Here is a 19,952-nt window from a genome sequence, read left to right as displayed (position 1 = left end):
CCAAGCTTGGGCCCGAGCCCCTTCATCGGCGCCCACACCGGGCCTAGCTCGGGTCGGCCTGGTCCGACCATAATGGCAAAAACCGGCTATATTTTGGGTTTTTACCAAAATACCCCCCAAAATGGTCAAAAAAGGCCAAAATTTGAGGGAATTTTGGTCATTTATCTAAGGGGTTGGCTCTATAAATATAGGGGTTTTATTTGTTTTTTTTTATCCAAAACTCATCTACTTCTCTCTAATACTCGCTTTTCCTCTCTAATTCTTCAATCAAATAGCTTCCTCATTTGATTATGAAGGGAAAAACCTAACTCCTGATCTTAAAACGAGTCCTTCTACTATATGAGCTACAGCTACTCATCATACTCCTACCGATGTTGATCACGACTCTGGTGGCGACGATTATGCACCAAGATCTCCTAAAAGGACGAGATCCGGTGTGTGAAATTTTTTGAGAAGATAGAAGTCACCTGAGATGAACACGGTAGGCTTCTCACCTAGAAGGCTAAGCGCGTTGTGTGGCCATATTTTCCAAGCTCATCATAAGAGCGGCACCAACCGCCTCAAACGCCATTTAGATAAATACATCAAAGGCCAGACGCCTCAAGGTGATATCCGACAATCTTTACTCTCCTATTCTTCATCTTCTAGTAGTCTCGGTAGTTGGACTTATAACGCACTTTAAGCCAGGAAATACGTCATCAGGTTTATTATTCTTAAAACCTTCTTTTTAAATTAGTATAAGATGATGAATTTGAAGATTTGTTTATAGATGATTTTTATCCCGCATTTAAAAAAATTTCTCGTCAAACTTGTCAACGTGATATTTTAAAATGTTATCAGGAGGAACAATAAAAAATAATTTTTTATTTTTAAAGTTTAAACTGTAAATTTTCTTTAACTTCTGATATTTGGACATCTAGAACACAAACCGGTTATTTATGTATCACAACACACTGGATTGATGATAATTAGTAAATGTTTAAAAGAGTTATTTCTTTTATTACATTTAAAGAATTACATACTAGTATTAATATTGCAAATTTAATAATTAAAGAGCTTATAAAATTAGAAATTTTAGAAAGAATATTTTCTCTTTTACTAGATAATGCAAGTAATAATAATGTAGCTATTGATTTTATCAAAACATCTCTGCTATTTCTATGTCATGGTGATCTTTTTCATATTAGATGCGTGTACTATATTTTAAATTTAATTGTTCAAAGTGCATTTGGTAAAATTAAATCCATGATAGAAAATGTTACGTCAGTAGCTTATGCTCATAATGCTTCTGAATAGAGAATTAAAAGATAAAAATAATTCTATAAAAGAATAAAATTAAAATCTAGACTAATTTCAAAAGATGTTGACCATATGTGGAATTCTACCTATGCAATGTTAAATGTAGTAATAGAATATAAAAACATTATAAATGATTTTATCGTTTTCTATACTTCTAGTTCTAGCTCTGGTAGCATGTATGGAATAACTGAGGATGAATGAACAGTTATAAGTAATTTAAAAAAGATGTTATAAGTTTTTTATGATGCTACTATGTTATTATCTGACGGTTATTATCTAACCATTACTTTAGCTGCTTTACTTTAAATATTCAAAAAATTTTAATAAATACCGCATGGATAATTATTTTGGAAATATAATTTTTCAAATGAAAAGTAAATTTAATAAGTATTTTAGGCATATTCCTATTATTTTTGGTTTGGGGTTCTTATTGATCCGTGTTTGAAGGATATTGGCCTTCGAAGTTTGTTAAATTCATTGTACGATAATATGATTATAGACACTAATGATGGTCAAACCATTACTGCTTTTACTCATCATAATACTATTAGAAATTATTTTCAAAGATTATATAATGAGTATGCAGCTAAATATAGTGTAACTACACAACATTCTACAGTTTCTGCTTCTACGAGCTCAAGTCAGGGCAAAAGTGTGAGTTTTAATAGGGAATCAATGGTAGCTGAGCTAACTGGTGGATCTGGACTTGTATGATCAGCGGAGGTTTCTGAAATTGATCAATATTTAATTGCATCTTTAGTTAAATATTAAAATAATAGTTTAGATATTTTACAATGGTGGAAAGTATATGGAATAGTTTTATATCCTATACTTTCCATCATGGTTCGTGACTTACTAACAGTGCAGGTTTTCACGATAGCTTCGGAATCCGTCTTCAGCACAGCAGGACGTTTGATCGACGATCACAAGATATCGTTAGATCTGTATACTGTACATGCAGCAATGTGCCTACAATATTATTAGAGGTACGAGAAGAGAACGCAAAACATCGATCAGATGGCTGGTATAAAAGAAAAATTTGAAGAGTTGGCACTAGCAGATAGATATAAAGAGTAAATATTATTCATCAAATTATAATTTTTATTAGTTAGTTAAAAATTTGTGATAAATTAAACAGTTACAAATGATAGTGATATAGATGAGTAGGTGCCAATCTAGTTGGGATGTATTCATCTATTGTTATGCGATAAATTCCAAAATAAATTTATAATTATAGATGATTTACTGATTATTAAAAAAAGTTATTTTTATCATTTTAATTTTTATAACTTTTTATATTTGTAATTTATGTAATTACAAGTGATTAATAATATGATTATTTTTTATTAAAATTTTATTTAATTTTTGGTTATGTATTATTGAAAATTTAAAGAAATAAAAAATTTAAAATAACCAAAAAAATCGGACCAGGCCGGAGCACAACACACTTAGGCCCGGCCTCGGGCTTGGACCTAGCTCGCGGTAACCGGGTCTGGGTCCGGTTTTGCCCGGCCCGGGCCCCGATTTTGCGGGACGTTTGGACACCCCTACCCACACATCAGTGTGGACAAGATCTAGCAACCCCTTGGACTTATGCTACAAAGTAGAGAAAGATACTCTACGTTGCTTCCCCATAACACAATAGTTGCAAAAGTTAAGTTTGATTTGATTTATTCCTGAAAGCACGCCCTTGCCGTGGAGAACTTGCAGACCCCTTTCACTCATGTGTCCTAGACGCATGTGCCAAAGTCTCGATCAATTAGTCTTCTCTGCTACGGCTAAAACCTCACCCTCAATAATGCTTCCTACCAGTCTGTACAAGTTTCTCGTGCGCCCCAAAGTTTCAGAATAGCAGTAGCGCCCTGGTGACTGTGATACCTTCACCATTGAACTTGCACCCTTGAACTTCAAGAGCTCCCAGCGAAAGATGATTTTTCTTTAAGTCCGAAACATACCGAACATTACAGAGAGTTCTTTCCTGTCCATCGTGCATCTTCATTGTGATGTTCCCAACACCAACAATCTGACACACTGCATCATTCCCCATGGGAACCGATCCTCCATAAGTAGGCATGTAAGTGCTGAACCACTCCCTCTTTGGGCACATGTGATATGTGCACCCTGAATCAAGTAACCAATCATCGGTATACTTGCCCGTACCTGACTCCGCAGTCAGTACATCACAGGGATCTCCTATGACACCAGTATGATTATCCTTATTGTTTTCAGTCCTGCCATCTTGTTTCTTCAAGTACTCATTGTACGACTTGCAATTCTTCTTGAAGTGACCTAGCTGTTTGCACCAAAAGCAGACAATAGAAGTAGAATTTCCTTGAGCTTTGCCATGTTCCTTGCCCTTTGACTTCCCTTTCTTCACATTGGCCACTAGACCTGAAGATTCCTCCTTGGTGTCTGTCTTCCTAATGAATTCATTATTCTGAAGCATCGAGATGGCATCCTCCGACTCCAAAGTCTCCTTCACATACATGATGGTAGTCGCCAAGTGATTGTAACTGGGTGGAAGCGAACACAGCAATAAAAGAGCTTGGTCTTCTTCTTCTAGCTTCACCTCAAGAGCCAACAAAAATCATCAATAATCCTATTGAAGGTGTTCAAGTGTTGCAGAATAGGCGTACATTCCTTCATCCGAAGTTCATAGAGATGCTTCTTATTGAAGAGTTTATTTGACAAACTATTCGTCGTATACAAGCTTTCCAACTTGCACCACATAGCCGCTGCCGTTCTCTCATTCATAAGGTTGTAGAGCACCTTATCTGACAAGCATAGGATAATTGTAGCCTTTGCACAGACATCCATGTCCTTCCACTCATCTACATCCAAAGTGGATGACATCTTCTCAAAACCGTCTAGGGATCGGTGGACCCCTTTCTTCGCGAGTAACGCCGTGACGCGCATCTTCCAAAAGAGAACATTCGACTTGCCGTCTTCTCTACCTCGAACTTGGTCACCATCGTCTTGGTCACCATAGCAGCTCTGATACCAATTGTTGGAGTATTCGAGTAGCGGAAGAAAAACTTAAACACACAAGAAACCCTAAATCTACCAACCAATCAAGACAAATAGCAAACAACAAGATTTAGCATGGTTCCACTTGATCAAAATGATCTGTGTACGTCTACAGAGAGAAGGAGAAAGATCTCATTACTTTTGACAAGAGATTACAAGAGGTTGAAACCATACACCCCTAACAATTATAGAATATATATCTCTATTTTTTTTGTTATTTAAACCCATGGATTGATACAATATATAGAGATTGATTTTGCTCAATCCTATTAGAACTCTAACTTGAATCCTAATTGGATTTTCCTCTTCAATTAATTTCTTCAATCCAATCCTAATTAGGATAGTATAACTAATCCTAATTAGAGTCCAAACCCAAACTGAAACCCTCTCTGTTGCTTCTCTCACTAGGTCTGCACCTTTGCTTCATGGCATACGGCAGCACAGCAGCTGCGGGTTAAATCCTTCTCACATATGCGGCATCAGGGTGGTCTCTCTCCAATAGCAGCAGCGACTGCTGATTGGCTACAGGAGATTGTAGCGAACACAGTTGCTTGCGGGTTGTTTGTAGAAGACAGCAGTGCCCCAACTCCTTCAAATGCTTCTTTCTCAACTGTTTGAATCATCACGAACTCAACATGATATAGTCTAGTTAGTCACAATAAGTGAAGTGGCGCAAGATCATATGGAAGTCTAATAGCCATGTGCTGAATGCCTGATTTGATTAGTCCATGAATGAAGTGGTACATAGTTGGTGATTTGGTTAACATACGAGTGAAGTGATGCAAAAATTAGTGGATCCCGTGAAGTTTGATGTGTAGTTGACAGTTGAACTATATTTACAAATTAAGACGGAGTTGTTAAGATTATTAATATGTGAGTATAGTCCCGCATTGGATATTAATAAAAAGAGTTGTAGGTTTAGAAAGAGAGTTGGGACCAATACCTAAAACGAGAGTTTTAGTTTGGGCTCGATTACCCCCCAACACTCATTACATATGTAATAATTTTATAAATTGTTATTTTTATCACTTTTTTTAATTAGTATATAATATGATGATTACATCGCTAACCCAAGGGAAAAAAGAAAAGAAAAGAAAAAAAAAATTCCCCGGCTTCGCCGCTGCATAGTACCAATGACGCTGAACGGTTCTGTAGGCCCTTGAGCTGGTGGCAGTGAGTCATAACTGATGAGATGCTGAGAAGGACACATGCACTCATCTATACAGCTCAATGATTGTCCCCTGAGCTCTGAGCACGCACCGTTAATTATTTTTCTTCTATCAAATCAAACTAATGAATTATTGTTAGGTTTATTATGTAGGCCCAACAAAAGACAAGCTCACGATCTAATCTACTGACAGCCTTCTCACGTGTGTTCTGCTCTGGACCCGAACCTCTCGGGCAGGTTGTAGTTATTTCCATTATTATTGTTTTCAATGAGGCTCAAAGTAGGGATTAATTGTTTGAATACTCGCCCATATAATTGCATCGTGAATGCGTATTAGATAAAATAAACATAAAGATATTACCCGCAGTAAAAATCAGTAGACTTATGTTCGACACGAATCCTTTTGCAGAGGCTTGAAACAGGGACTGATTCATGAGAAATAATTTGAGTAAGAAAGTGAAATTAAGAAAACAAAATGAGATGTTAACCTGAGCAAACGAATCGTTTTCATTTTCCGTCTTTGTTTCTTTCTGTTGGCGCATTTAAAATACATTTTCGAGGAGGAAAGAGACAGAATAGTGGTAAATGAAGATTAGTGTTTAGGATAAGATCTTTTTTTTTTCTTTATTAAAAGTAAAATCTATATTCCACCAAACAAGTTACAAATGTAAGATTCTATTCCGATAATTCTCATTTTAATATTGTACCAACTTTTTTTTAATCAACTAACGTGAGTCGTGACGCACCTTGGACAAAAATTCACTACACGCCTATCATCGTCTGAAATAAATGTGTTATAATATTGTACGGGTTGCTATCCGAACCTATCATATTGTAGACTGTGAAGGCGCCAAGGCGGCATTTGGGTACCCTGCCCACGGATTCTTCACAAACCGGCTGCTTATTAGTGCGGCCCCGAGCCCCCAATTATTTCTCCCTCTCTAACTAAATAAATACCTTCCAACCTCTCCCTCTTCAAAATACTCTCATCAAACTCTCCATCCCAATAATATCACAAAACCACTCTAGCTAGCTACAAGCGCTCGTAAACTTTTCTAGCGAGTATGTGCCGTCCTCCTTCATCGTTCGAATCTCTCTCATCTCTTTCTTCCTCCTCTTACGCAAACACCAGGATGATCAGAAAGCCCAGCTTGAGGTCCATGCCTTGGTCTCCTCGTGTGACGTCCTGGGACCAAAGTTCATCGGATGAGGAGCCTCAACGCTATTTTCTCGACTCTTGTTTCCTCTGCAAAACCCCTCTCCATCTGGGTGATGATATCTACATGTACAAAGGAGACACCCCTTTCTGCCGTGAGGAGTGCAGGCAAGAGCAGATCGACATCGACGAAGCAGAAGAAAGGAACAAGAAGTTGTCCAAGAAACTGAAGTCCAAGATTAGTAATAATAACACTTACGAATCTTATGAGATTCATGTGAGGAACGCTGAAGCTGTGGTTGCTGTGTAAACTGAAGTCAATCAGAGAAGTACTCAAGGCGATCGACGTTTACTGTGCATCAGGAGATGATCAGCACGAAGAAAGCTATTTGAGGAGGAGATTGATTGGAAGGGGAGAATAAGAGATCTTCTGTGTCCATGTTTATATAATTATCCTTGTGATGTAAATTAGTTGTTTGTTGAAACTTGATGAATCAGTTTCCATGATTGTGCTACGGCATCACATCTCTTAAAGGTCTTTTTCCCCTATGAGAAAGTTTAATGGTATGTTTGAGAGTTCACTTAGGTAATTGAAAGAAAGGGGAAATGTTGGTGGCCGATAAGCCCACCACTCGCCGCGGAAGCGAATCACCTAGAGAGAAAGCTCTGACTTTTGTTTTAAAAAAAACTCAAGCCAATCTCGATATTTCTGTTTCGCGATGGAAACAAGATCATAAGTAATATATCTCATCAATGTGAGATATACACTATTCTCAATATCAGATCTAGGTCTGAATATCGAGGTGTTAAAGTAAGAGAGAGAGAGAGAATCTTGGGTAAATTTCTCTTTAGTTGAATATTGAGTGTGCACATATATTTATACAAGTAGATGAGTGTGAGGTGTGTTCTCCCAAACAATATGGGATTAAAACTTACTACAATACACTATTATCAACAGCCCCCTTCAAACTCATGTTGGATCAAACAAAGTGAGTTTGCGTACAAAAAACTGGAACCGATGAACAGCTAAGGCCTTTGTGAAGAAATCTATAAGCTCGTCAGCGGATGAGACATGAGAAAGTAGAATTGTCTTATCCTTGATAACTTGGTGACGGAAAAAATGAGCGTCGATCTCAATATGTTTGGTCCTTTCATGAAATACTGGATTATTAACAATCTGGATGGCACTCTTATTATCACAGTAGAGAGGAGTAGGAGTCGTAACAGAAATATCGAAATCACTGAGAAGACGACGAAGATGAATAATCTCTTTAGCTGTTGTGGATATTACACGATACTCTGCCTCGGTATTGGAAAGAGCAATAACATCTTGTTTCTTACTTCGCTAGGAAATAAGGGAATCACCAAGAAATATACAATAATCTGTGGTAACTTTCTGGTAGTTGGATCACCAGCCCAATCAGCATCAGAATATACACAAAGCTCTAACTTAGATGTAGCAGAAAACAAAAGAGAGCGAGTGCTAGTACCCCGGAGGTACCGAAGAATCCGTAATAAGATAGCATAGTGTACAGAACGTGGAGCACCAACAAATTGACTGACAATACCAACAGCATGAGAGATATCTGGTCGAGAGATGCACAAATAGACCAATTGGACAACAAGATGTCGATATAAGGTAAGATCAGATAGAGGCTCACCGTCAGTAGAGTAAAGTTTGACATTCTGTTGGAGTGGAGTATCGACAGTTGCATTGTCAGTTAGCTCAGCTTGATTTAGAATATCTGAGAGATACTTCTATTGAGACAGTAATACACCCCGCAGGCCTTGAGAAATTTCTAGACCAAGAAAATATCGAAGAGATCCAAGATCCTTCATGTGGAACTGTTGTTGCAACTGAGATTTTGCGTATTATATACCTGTCATATCATCACCTGTAATGATCATATCATCTACATAGATGAGTAATAAAACTCTGCCACGCCATGTAGTGCGAACAAATAAAGAAGCATCTTGATGACTTTCCATAAAGCACGTTTTGAGCACGACATCGCGAAAACACTCAAACCAAGCGCATGGTGCATGTTTGAGACCATAAACAGCACGACGAAGGAGACATACATGTCCCGGAGGAATATTTAGCCCTGGAGGTGGTTGCATATATACAGTCTCTGATAAAGAGCTATGAAGAAAAGCATTTTTGATATCCATCTGGTATAAGGGCCAACGATGAGTAGCAGTGACCGCAAGGAGAGTACGAATAATGAGCATCTGAGCAACAGGAGCAAATATCTCCTCATAATCAATACATTGTTGCTGAGTAAAAGCTCGAGCCACTAAACGAGCTTTTTGACATTCAATGGTGCCATCAGGACGAAACTTGACCTTATAAACCCATTTACTGCCAACAAGAGAGATCCCAGGAAAACAGGGAACAACATCTCAGGTATGAGTTTGTTGAAATGCTTGAAATTCCTCAGCCATAGCCTGTCGCCATTCTGAAATTTGAACTGCCTCTTGGAAGGACTTTGGCTCAATAATAGTATAAATGACAGCAAGAAAGTTATGAAAGATAGGTGAATAAGAAGTAACTGAAGCATATCGGACGGGCATGACATGTGGGTGTGTGCCTCAATGAAGAGCAAGAGGAACCTCAGGCGGGGGAGATGCTGACGCAGGTGCATGGAGATCAATAGTATTTTCTGGAGTGAGAGTTGTGTCCACGGGATATGGATTAGATGGTGTAAGAGAAGACTCGGGTGAGGAAGAGTCAACAAAAGGAGAGGGAGAGATGTCAGGGAGATCTCGAAAGGAAAACTAAGGTGAAGAAGTGGGTGATGTAGTTGACGGGGAAGCATGATCAGTAGAGTGGAGGAAATTAAAGTCATCAGAAGTAGAATAATATGGAGAATTCTCTTCGAACTAAACATAACGAGATATATGAACTCGACGAGTTGCGGAATCATAACAACGAACTGAACATGTGAGACACGAGATTTACGTGGTTCGACAAACTTGTTTACGTCTACGGGAGGGGGTAAAGGGAGATTCTACTATGAAGGAGAACATCGACGACTTGCACAACCAGCAAGCTCGTCCCAAAGATGAAGAGACTTCGATTTTACCCAAGAAGACTTCTTTCTTGTACAATCGCTCCAAGTTCTCTCTCTTTCAGATCTAAAAAATTCTTTCTGCAGCCGCCTAAAACCTCTGCAAACCATCTTAAGAAACCCTAGGAACGAGTTCCTATTTATACCCAAAGAATTAGATCCGAAAATAAGCCCAAAAATTTGGATCTGGAAATCTCATCGGCTGTCTCACGCGGGAGGGTGGTGAGACACATTTTTGTGTCTCGGGTGTGCCCTGAGACACCCTCGTGGGTGTGCCCCCCTCCTCGAGATATAATTTGTGTCTCGCTGTTCACAGGAAAAATTCTCATTCCTTCCATTCCCCTTCATTATCCTTCAATTTGGGGTGTAACATTTTGGCACAAATTCCCCACCCCCACCCCCCATTCCCCTCATTTACGTACCCTCCTAAATACAACTCCCAAACAATGTTAAATTTACATTTTTCTTCCCCTCCCCTTCTCTACCCTCCATCCAAACAGGCCATAAGAGTTTTATTTTACACATAACTATTCTTTAAAAAATTGTTTTGTATAGCTGCTTGCTGAGTTTTGAATCACGATTGCTCGAATATCGTATTAGAGTTTCCTTACTATACCGGATTCAAAACTTTTAACAAGAGTTGAAGATTATACTTTAACACATCACAGAAGATAGAAACTTGTGAATCTATTAAAATTACCTCTTTGAATCCCTAGAGAATGACCTTTGAATTTACAAAGAATTTTAAATCCACAAAGAAAATTTAAGGGTAAAAAGCTATTTTGACTCATGTTCTTGGGCTTCATACTTAAATTGGTCGTCATACTTAGTTCTTTCTCAATTTAGTTCTCGGGCCACACTTCAATTTTTTCTCAACTTTAGTTCTCATAACACACTTTGATGCTCTAGGTACATAAATAACCAGTTTGTGCTCTAGATGTCCAAATATCAGAAGTTAAAAAAATCTACAGTTTAAATTTTTAAAATAAAAAATTATTTTTTCTTCTTCCTCCTGACAATGTTTTAAAATATCACGTTGACAGGTTTGACGAGAAAATTTTATAAATGCGGGATAAAAACCATCTCTAAATATATCTTTAAATTCACCATCTTCTACTAATTTAAAAGGAAGGTTTTAAGAATGATAAACCTGATTACACATTTCCTGACTCGGGCAGTGTCATAATTCTAACTACCGAGACGATCAAAAGAGGATGATTGGGAAATCATAGATTGTCGGATATCACCTTGAGGATTCTGGTCTTTGTTGTGTTTTTCTATATGACGTTTGAGATAGTTGGTGCCGCTTTTATGATGAGCTTGGAAAGTCTTTCTGCACAACAGACATTTAGCCTTCTGGGTGATGATCCTATCGTGTTCATCTTTGGTGACGTCTATCTTCTAGAAAAAATTCCACACATCGGATCTCGGCCTTTTAAGAGCTCTTAGTGTAGATACCTCACCACCGGATTCGGGATTAGTACCGGTAGGAGTAGCTGTTGTAGTAGGACTCATTTCAAGATCGGTAGATAGGTTTTGCTCTTCATAATCAGTTTCAGAAGCCATTTGATGGAAAGATTAGAAAGTATATGAGATTATTAGAGAGTATATATAAGAGAGTATAAGATTGTATAAGAGAGTATTAGAGAGAAGTAGATGAGTTTTGGTGTGAGGAGAAGAAGTGAAAACCTCCATCTATTTATAGAGGCAGCCTCCTAGGCAAATGACCAAAAATACCTCACTAAATAGCCATTTTTTACCGACTTTTTAGGCGCGCAAACGATCAAAAGACGATCTAATTTGGCCGTTCATTGGCACCGGACCGCGTCCCGGCCCGCACCCGACCCGATCCAAAACGCGTCACAAGTGGCCCAGCCACTACAGTCACTTAGTGTACCGCTTGGCGAAAACGAGTCTACCTTTGGTGACCGTTATGACGTCGCCCGCGCCCGGCCCGCGCCCGGATTCGTGCCCGCCAAAGGTGACCGTTTGCTGTCCGCAGGCCGGGCTTCTGGGTCCGGGCCGTCCGACCCGGTTTCTTTGTTCGGTTGATACTTTACTAGCCCGGGCCGGGTTCTAGCCCGGTCGGCAGGCTTTTTTGGACAGGCCTACATTAACCCCTTTATAAAAAGATTTAAGAGCAAATTCATCATAAGTTTTCTTCATAAAACAATAGTTAATTTTAACTACACTCTCAAGGAACTACAGAATACAGTTATAATCAAACAAACGTGTTTAATTGAAACCCAACATTGGTACTCCTCAAACATTTATAATTGAAATAACTACGGATATAATCAAAAAATTTTGCGGATAAAAGTACACACACATATGTAATTTGTCTCTACTATAATTAACAGCCCCTGTATCTAGTAGCAGATACAGCCCCTTACTGATACCCTTTCCTTTGCTTTATTCTACTTTAATAATATGGCACGTGACATTAACTTCAAATTTACGCGAACCAATTTGGGGTTCAGAGCTCACACGTGAAATCCCAGTACTAAACTCATCATGGGCGCTTTTGATCGCGCCAGCATTATGGACCTAAAGCTGCCCTCGAGATGTAAACTCCAATAAAAGCGTGGTCAATCAAGTCCAAACACGCGTCAACTACAAAAATTCCAATTACAAGTACTTTCTTGCTTAATTACCTTAACTATGTTGTTATTAAATTGAGCAAATTAGTAAACATACGATGTTAATTTAAGCAAGCAAGAAAATGGGAGGATGACGAAGAGATCCGAGATGTCACCTTGAAGCGCGATAAAAGGTGACAATCTCGAATATTATACAAATGAAACACACTCTAAAGTGTTTTTAGGATTTTTTTTACAGGTATCCTTGGACACTCATTAAGACATGCATGAGAGATAGAGAGGAAAAAAAATAAGAAGAGAAAATAGTATAAATTAGAGGGGACTCACTTAATGTTCATTTCTTTTTATCTCTTTCATCCTCCAACGAGCATCATAAGTGCCCATTAAAACAATGGTTAAAAAGAAATAAAGAATCACAAGCTTATAAGCCGTACTCTTACTCTAAACCAACATCTAAATTAAAAAAGACAGCTAAAAGCACGAACATAAATTTAATACTATAAAAGAAGAAAAGGAAAGAAATTGATTCACTGTGCAGAAAATAGTGCGGCACCCAAATTTATTTGTCGAAATCTGAGGTTTTTTGTCCATGGACCACGGCCCACCAGCTAAAAGTGGTCACGGCTGCATGTGGGTTGTTGATGCATGCATTGAACCGAGTCCCCTTTCGAAGAGAGAGAGAGAGAGAGAGAGAGAGAGAGTAAAAAAGATTGTCGCTTTTTTTTCCTTGTAGTAAAATTATCTGAATTTATTTATTTAATGAGATATGAAATTTCACTTCAGAAATAAAAAGATGCTAAGACATGAATTATCGTTTTTCACTATTTCGCTCACCAATGTTATGGCTATTGTAAAGCTTAAAGGATAAGAAATATTTGTAATTTTTGGTTATTGGAGTAGCTAGCATTTATAAGGAATGGCACTGTGCTACAATAATAAGGTTGAATGTTAAACACTTCAGTTTTCTTTTAAGTTCTCTCTCTCTCACACACACACACATATATATATAGGGAAAAGTGAATCTAAGGTGACACCCTAGGCTCCCACCTAAGGACGCGGCCTAAAATCACATCATTTCCTAAATTTTTTTTTACGATCCGCTCCGTTGAACTTGATCTACACGTTCTTAAACCCAAACACACCAATTTTGGGGGTGAACCCGTTGTGTTTTGACCATTCGTTGAGCCGTGCAAAAAGTTCTATTCATTCGAAACCGTTAAAATTGCAGCGAGTGGATAAATGGTCAAAACACGATGGGTTCACCCCAAAATTAGTGTGTTTGGGTTTAAGAACGTGTAGATCAAGTTCAACGGAGCAGATCGCAAAAAAAATTAGGAAATGATTGTGATTCTATGCCGCGTCCTTAGGTGGGAGCCTAGGGTGTCACCTTAGATTCACTTTTCCCATATTATTATATATATATATATATATATATATTATATATATATATATATATATATATATATATATATATATATATATATATATATATATATATATTCAAAGTCAATTTAATTCAACCTATCGCTCTGGAATGACTTCAGATTTGTATAACTATTGCCAACATAGTTAGGCAAAAACTTATAAATTTAGCCTCTACCTTTGGGAATTTAATGTATGAGTATAGCTTCATATTAGTTAAGAAATAGTGTAGGAAAATAGAAAGGTACGTAGGTTCAATACTTAAGAATTTGACCTTTTCGTTTATTTGGTTCTCAACCTTTGTTTAAGACCCATTAATTTACGAAAAACATGGTTACGGCCTAACATGTGACGTTAGAGCCCAAATTACACTCTAAGAGAGAGTGAAATTAATCTTATACGTAACATGATCATGTTAAGGATTAACTAAGAACAAACTAGTCACTCAGATGATGGAAGATCATATAATGTTGACATGCCATGTTATTATTGTATGGTTGTCGTTTTAAACCAAGCCGTTATTGTATGGTGGTCATTTTAGACAAAGTGAAATCATCTAACCTCGGGTTAATCCATATATTTTTGGGAAAATTCTGCAAATACTAATAGTCGTGCCATTGAATCACGATGGTTGGCACATGGAATCTATTTTTTTATTCCTCATAAATAAATTTGTGATAATAAGTTTTTCGTGAGTAGTGACAGCCCATGGATTCACATGGGCCACCCATAAACCAGCACGGTTTTCGAGCCACCTCCCTCTTTATAAACTCTCTACCCTTCCCATTTCCTTCCCTGCATCAAATCCCGTAGTCTAATAATTAAGACGCCAGTCTAAGAGAGAAGGAAGAAGTACGTGCAATTTATACCCTTCATTTTCCCCTCGACCTACAAATTAATCCAAGCTTGAGATCAATGGAGGGATCAAGCTCCACTCAATTCTCTTCTCTATTCTTCAGCTGTGACCCAGCTGTTTCAGAAGAGAAGCCTCACTATTTTCTCGACTCCTGCTTCCTTTGTAAGACCCCTCTTCATGTCGGCGACGAGCTGTTCATGTACAAAGGAGACGCCCCATTTTGCAGCGAAGAGTGCAGGCAACAGCAGATTGAAATCGATGACGCGAAAGGGAGGAGGAAGATGAAGATGTCGAAGAAATTGAAATCTAAGGTTGGAGATGATAGCAACAATTCTACTGCTAAACCTAATGAGGTCTATTTGAGGCAAGCTGATACGGCGGTCGCCGTGTAGTAGAGTGGCTGATCGGAGATGAGCGCGAAAGCCGAGGGAAATTTGTATTTTTATTTTTTTAAATTTCGTTTCATTTTTTGGCTGGCTTTTCCCCCCTCTCCCTCTAACACGGGAGAGATTTTCGGATGTAAATGAGTTTGTTTTTAAGTTTTTTTAAAAGATAAATTTAGTTCGTAAATCTGTTTATTAATTAGCCTATACTTGTTTGACTGCTGGAAATTAATTAGAAGCATATCAAAATCGAAAAGTTTAGCTGTTTAAGAATTAAAAAAGCATGGTCAGGGTCTTGTACAGTTCTAGTTCTAGGTCTATTTCTAAATCAGTACTTGTCTCGTTAAAGTTTCTGTTTTTTTAATTACCTTTTTTTTAATCGTGTAAACGAGATAATATGAAGAGCAAGCCAGAAGGCCACAAGTTTGGAATAATAAACCCTAATTATTTGCTTAAATACATAACGCTTGTACGTAAGTAATGGTCACTATTTCGAATAGCGAAAAGATAAGGAAATCTTTCCCTGAATTGTGCCTCTTTATTCATAATTGAACAAACAACATCTAAAATTTAAATATATAGATTCTTTAAGGGTTAATATCAAAAAAACCCTCCTTAAGGTTAGATGAATACTGAAAAACCCCCCTTTAACTTCTAAAATATCAGAAACCCCTTAAGTATAAGGATTATCACAATACCCTTCCTTTAACTTTTAGATTTTATCAAGATATCTTCCTTAACTTTGAGATTTTATCAGAAAACTAGGGGATGTTTTGACAAAAATCTGAAAGTTAAAGGAGAATTTTCGGATAACACCTAAATTTAAGGGATTTTTTTTATATTTTGAAAGTTAAGGGGGTATTCTGGTAATCGTCCAAACTTGGGGGGAGGGGGGTTTATTATATTTAGGCACTGTTTGGCAACCAAAAAAAGTGTCTTATCTAAGAGCTTGTGTCTTATTGACTTGGTCAATGAGCTAGTAGAGCTGTTTGGTGACCAAAAATAGGAGGAGATTATTTTGGAGATTGTGTCTTTTGCAAGTAGCTTTTGGAAAGCTATCTCAAGTAGCGTTTGTCTTTGGGAAGGAGCTGTCAATTTTTTTCTTCCGTTTTTGTCCCTAATAATTCTAATTTTATATCAATAATATTACATGACCTTTTTAGTCATTTAACAAATTTAAGCTAGTTGTACAGCTTCTTTTGCCAAACAGCTCTAGTCAATCACCTAGCTACACAGTTATCAACTTTCAGTTACAATTTCACAGCTTTCAACTAGCTTGACAGCTTTCAGTTATAATCTCGCAGCTTTCAGCTAGTTTTGACAAACAGAACCTTAGCCATTCTTTTGACTTCTTTCGTTTGTCCCTCCATCAGCAATGCGTGTAAAGTTTTATGTGGGGCTCCAACTACAGGTGCAGTTTTGTAATATTTCGATTTAAAGATCGGACGACGACAGTACTTCAGGTCGTTGTAATGAGCTGTATCCCACTGACGCTGGAATCTGGATACATATTCGATTGCTTGTGGACTTTTTAAAATCAGGAAAATTGATAGCTTGTCCTGCGAAAATGACTCGTTGCTTAGGACGCATTAATTTGGGTTATCTCTATTTCAAAAAAAAAAAAAAAAAAAAAAACTTTAAAAAAAAAAAAAAAAAAAAAAACCGAAAAGACTATTATTTTTAATAATAATTGTTGTTTATCTAGTGGTTAGTTAAGAATTTTCTTTTCATATTTAACACTCACCATACCATCTGAATTGCACTCATTTCAAAATTGTACTTAAAGAAAAATACTAAATATCAAACAGATAATCAATAATTGCTAGAGTAGTGATCCCTCCCTATTTTTTTAATAGTAAAAAGGGTCTGAATCTAAATATACTGTGGATCCGATTCCAACATAATAGTTCCTGAATTACTACAAACAACCAAACCGAAATTCTAGAGAGATGGCCGTGGGTTTGGAAAGAAAGGATAGAAAAGATGCATAAGAGCATCTCCAACAGCTTCTTCAAAATTTTCTTCAAAATGGGGAAGCAAAAGTCATATTCTCCAACTAATTTTTACACCAACTCCAACAGCTTCTCCATTTTGAAGAATCAATTTTTTCCTCCAAAAATTTGGAGAATGCTGCAGATTTGGGGAAGCTTCCCCATTTTTTCTCCTCCATCCCTATTTTGGGGAATGAGATGGGGAATTTGTTGGGCCAAAAACGTAACTAAATTCTCTAAAAGTGAGAAATGGGGAAGCTGTTGGAGATGCTCTAATATACAGAAATTGAAATGACATGTTTAATACTAGATAAGATGTATATTGTGATTAAAATAATGGCAATAGTAATAGTAACGTTAGTAATAATAATAACAACAATAATAATAGAACTAAAATAAATTACTACTTGGCATTCATGCAATCAATGACAAGTACTGTTTTATTGTATACGTAATAGATGATCCATATTGAAGAGATCCATTTCTATTGAGAATTCTTGTATGGGTATCATCTTATTACGGGAAAAAAACTAGAAAACTTATAAACATTGTATAAATTTTATATCACAAACTTCATAGCTAACTGTTGATGTTAAGTGATTACACAGTCAATAATATCCGCTATTGGATGGAGTTGTTGACTATTGATGAACGACCGCTTTCTTCCCCGACTTTATGTCTGGTTCTTGAGTTGAGTGACTGAAGCATGCATAAGTAAAAACTCGTGAGAGGATGGGAACTGGTTCCCTCGTGGTTCCTCCGACGATCAAGTCAGCTAGTGAGTTTGAGTGGGAAAAAAGAACTATGAGTTATTATGTGTGTGGTATGATTCGTAGAAGACACTGATTTTTTAGAAAAAATCAGAATCAAATCAGGATCCTCTCAGCCTCCCCGAATGAGAATCCTCTCAGCCTCCCCGAATGAGAATCCTCTCAGCCTCGAATCAGAATCCTCGAATGAGGGAATAATACCTTACATTTATAGTAGTGCCGAAGGGGCATAACCGTCATTGTGACCGAGCACAGGATGACGCTGAAGAAACGTGGGCTGGCAGCTGCGTCAGCACTCTCTTTACAGGTGTCGGCTGGCAGCTGCGTCAGGACTCTCTTTACAGGTGTCGGCTGACAACTGGAAGAGAGATCACGTCAGTATTAAATGGGAGGTGATCGGAGGTATGACGGTGCTGACGTGGTCCGATGAGTCATAAAGACTATTGAGGTTAGAGGTATGATAGCGCCTGCCAAACATTAAATACAACACTGACTCGTTGTTAATGGGAGAGGCTCGAGGCTAAAGTTATCCTCTAGCTTCGCCAAGAAGTAACACCCTTCGAGTCGACCTCGTAAGGTATCGAGTCAGCTGGTCGATTGGACTCGCTGTGAGTGGTCTTCGACAAAAAGAGGGGCGACAAGTATCGTCTTTTGGGTCGACATGATGGAATGTCGACTCGACAAGATGGCTGAGTTGTCTTCCCTACTAGTCTCCGGTTGCCAACCTGATTGGGGCATTGCATGCAGATGTACATCTATCCGTTGCTAGGAAAGGGTTGCACTTAGGTGATTGGGAACACCATAATAGTTGGCCCCTTTCGCTTAGAGTCAGCTTTGGCCGGGTCCGAGTAAAATAAGAATAGCTTTGGACGGACGTGAGTTCTTTAAATGCGAGAACTAAAAAGTTCCTTCGAATTAACATGGCTGACGTCACTACACGTTCTTTTGACTGTTGCAAATATATTTTTCCTAGCAGATTATGGGCTACTCCAGGTGAGCAGGATGCGTCTCGATCCGTGAGATGGCGCTTCGAATTTTGAAAATTGATCTCGACCGTTGACCAAAATTTGATCTGACGGTCTAGATTTCGGCAATTCCCTATATATAGGACCAGGGGCCTGAGGGTGTCGGTTATTGCCTTTTAAAATTCCTTCTAGCGAACTAAAAACTTTTCCTCTCATCTCTTCCAGCGACCATCTCTGCAATCTCCGATGACATCTGAGCCTGTGGATCGTTGAGCTCTCCCGGTGGGGATCCATTCTAAGGTGACGCAGTCCCAGATGAGGACGCTCTCTGGGAGGTTTAACATCCCTAAGGAATACGATCTGATGGCCCCTACGAGGTTGGAGGCCATCTGTGATCATGGGCCTGAGCGGAATCCGTTCTACTTGAGGCACTTAGAGTTTGGTCTTCGGCTACCCCTACATCCCTTCCTTAAACAAGTGTTCACAGTGCTAGGGGTTTCGCCGACGCAAATGAAGCCAAACGCCATTGTCATCTTGGTAGGGTTCATTGTGATCTTCCACTGGTTGGTGATCAAGCCATCTCTGTAGGTCTTGGGCCGGTTGATGGTTGTGAAGGTGAACTAGATGGAGATCCGCTTCTACTTTCAAATGGTGGGGAAGTTCAGGCTCATCACCGGTCTTCTAGACACTCACAAGCACTAGAAGGAAAAGTTTGTTTGGGTCGTGGGGGATGATCTGAAGTTGGGCTACTCTAATTGGTCCGAAATAAGAAGTGAGGCGCTCATGGAGGGTGAGCTGACTATTGCCGAGAGAGATACACTTGACCAAATTAAGGCGACGTTGGTTCTCGTTGAGTCGACAATCTGCTTGACAACTTGGTCTTGCGGGTTGTTGGTGTGTGGAATGTGCCCCCTTATGACAAGGACCAGGAGAAGGCTTTCGACCGGGTCATAAGGATAGAAGAAGCGGCAACGACGCCTACTGTTTATTTGGTTGCTCCTAAGAGGGGTCATCTGCTAGGCCTATGAAGTGTCTTCATCAGTACATTCCTCCAACGGAGGCTGAGACAGCCGAGGAGGAGCCTACTTCCACCCTCATCCATAGATAGATGAGGTCGAGGGATATGGAACAGGTACCTCAAGTAGCGGCCGAGATGGCCAAGACCAACGTCATTCGTCTAGATGAGTCTTCCTCAGGAGAACCAGTCGAGGCTTCTCAAGATGAGGGACCTGAGGCTAGTTTTG

At 38.6% G+C, this 19,952-nt stretch overlaps 1 protein-coding gene across 1 annotated transcript; it reads left to right on the top strand.

The window, feature by feature from the left end:
• LOC109835891 lies at positions 14,528-15,181 on the top strand. The gene has a single exon (XM_020403871.1). The coding sequence runs from the start codon at positions 14,659-14,661 to the stop codon at positions 14,989-14,991; it is 333 nt and encodes a 110-aa protein (XP_020259460.1). The 5' UTR covers positions 14,528-14,658; the 3' UTR covers positions 14,992-15,181.

This window comes from Asparagus officinalis, chromosome 4 (assembly GCF_001876935.1).
Source record: "Asparagus officinalis chromosome 4, Aspof.V1, whole genome shotgun sequence".
NCBI classification, from domain to species: domain Eukaryota; kingdom Viridiplantae; phylum Streptophyta; class Magnoliopsida; order Asparagales; family Asparagaceae; genus Asparagus; species Asparagus officinalis.
The sequence above is the reverse complement of the archived record's forward strand: the minus strand, read 5'-3'. Positions and strand labels throughout refer to the sequence as shown.

Coding starts and splice junctions, on each gene's coding strand:
- LOC109835891 (XM_020403871.1), top strand. CDS start 14,659: ATGGAGGGATCAAGCTCCACTCAATTCTCTTCTCTATTCTTCAGCTGT.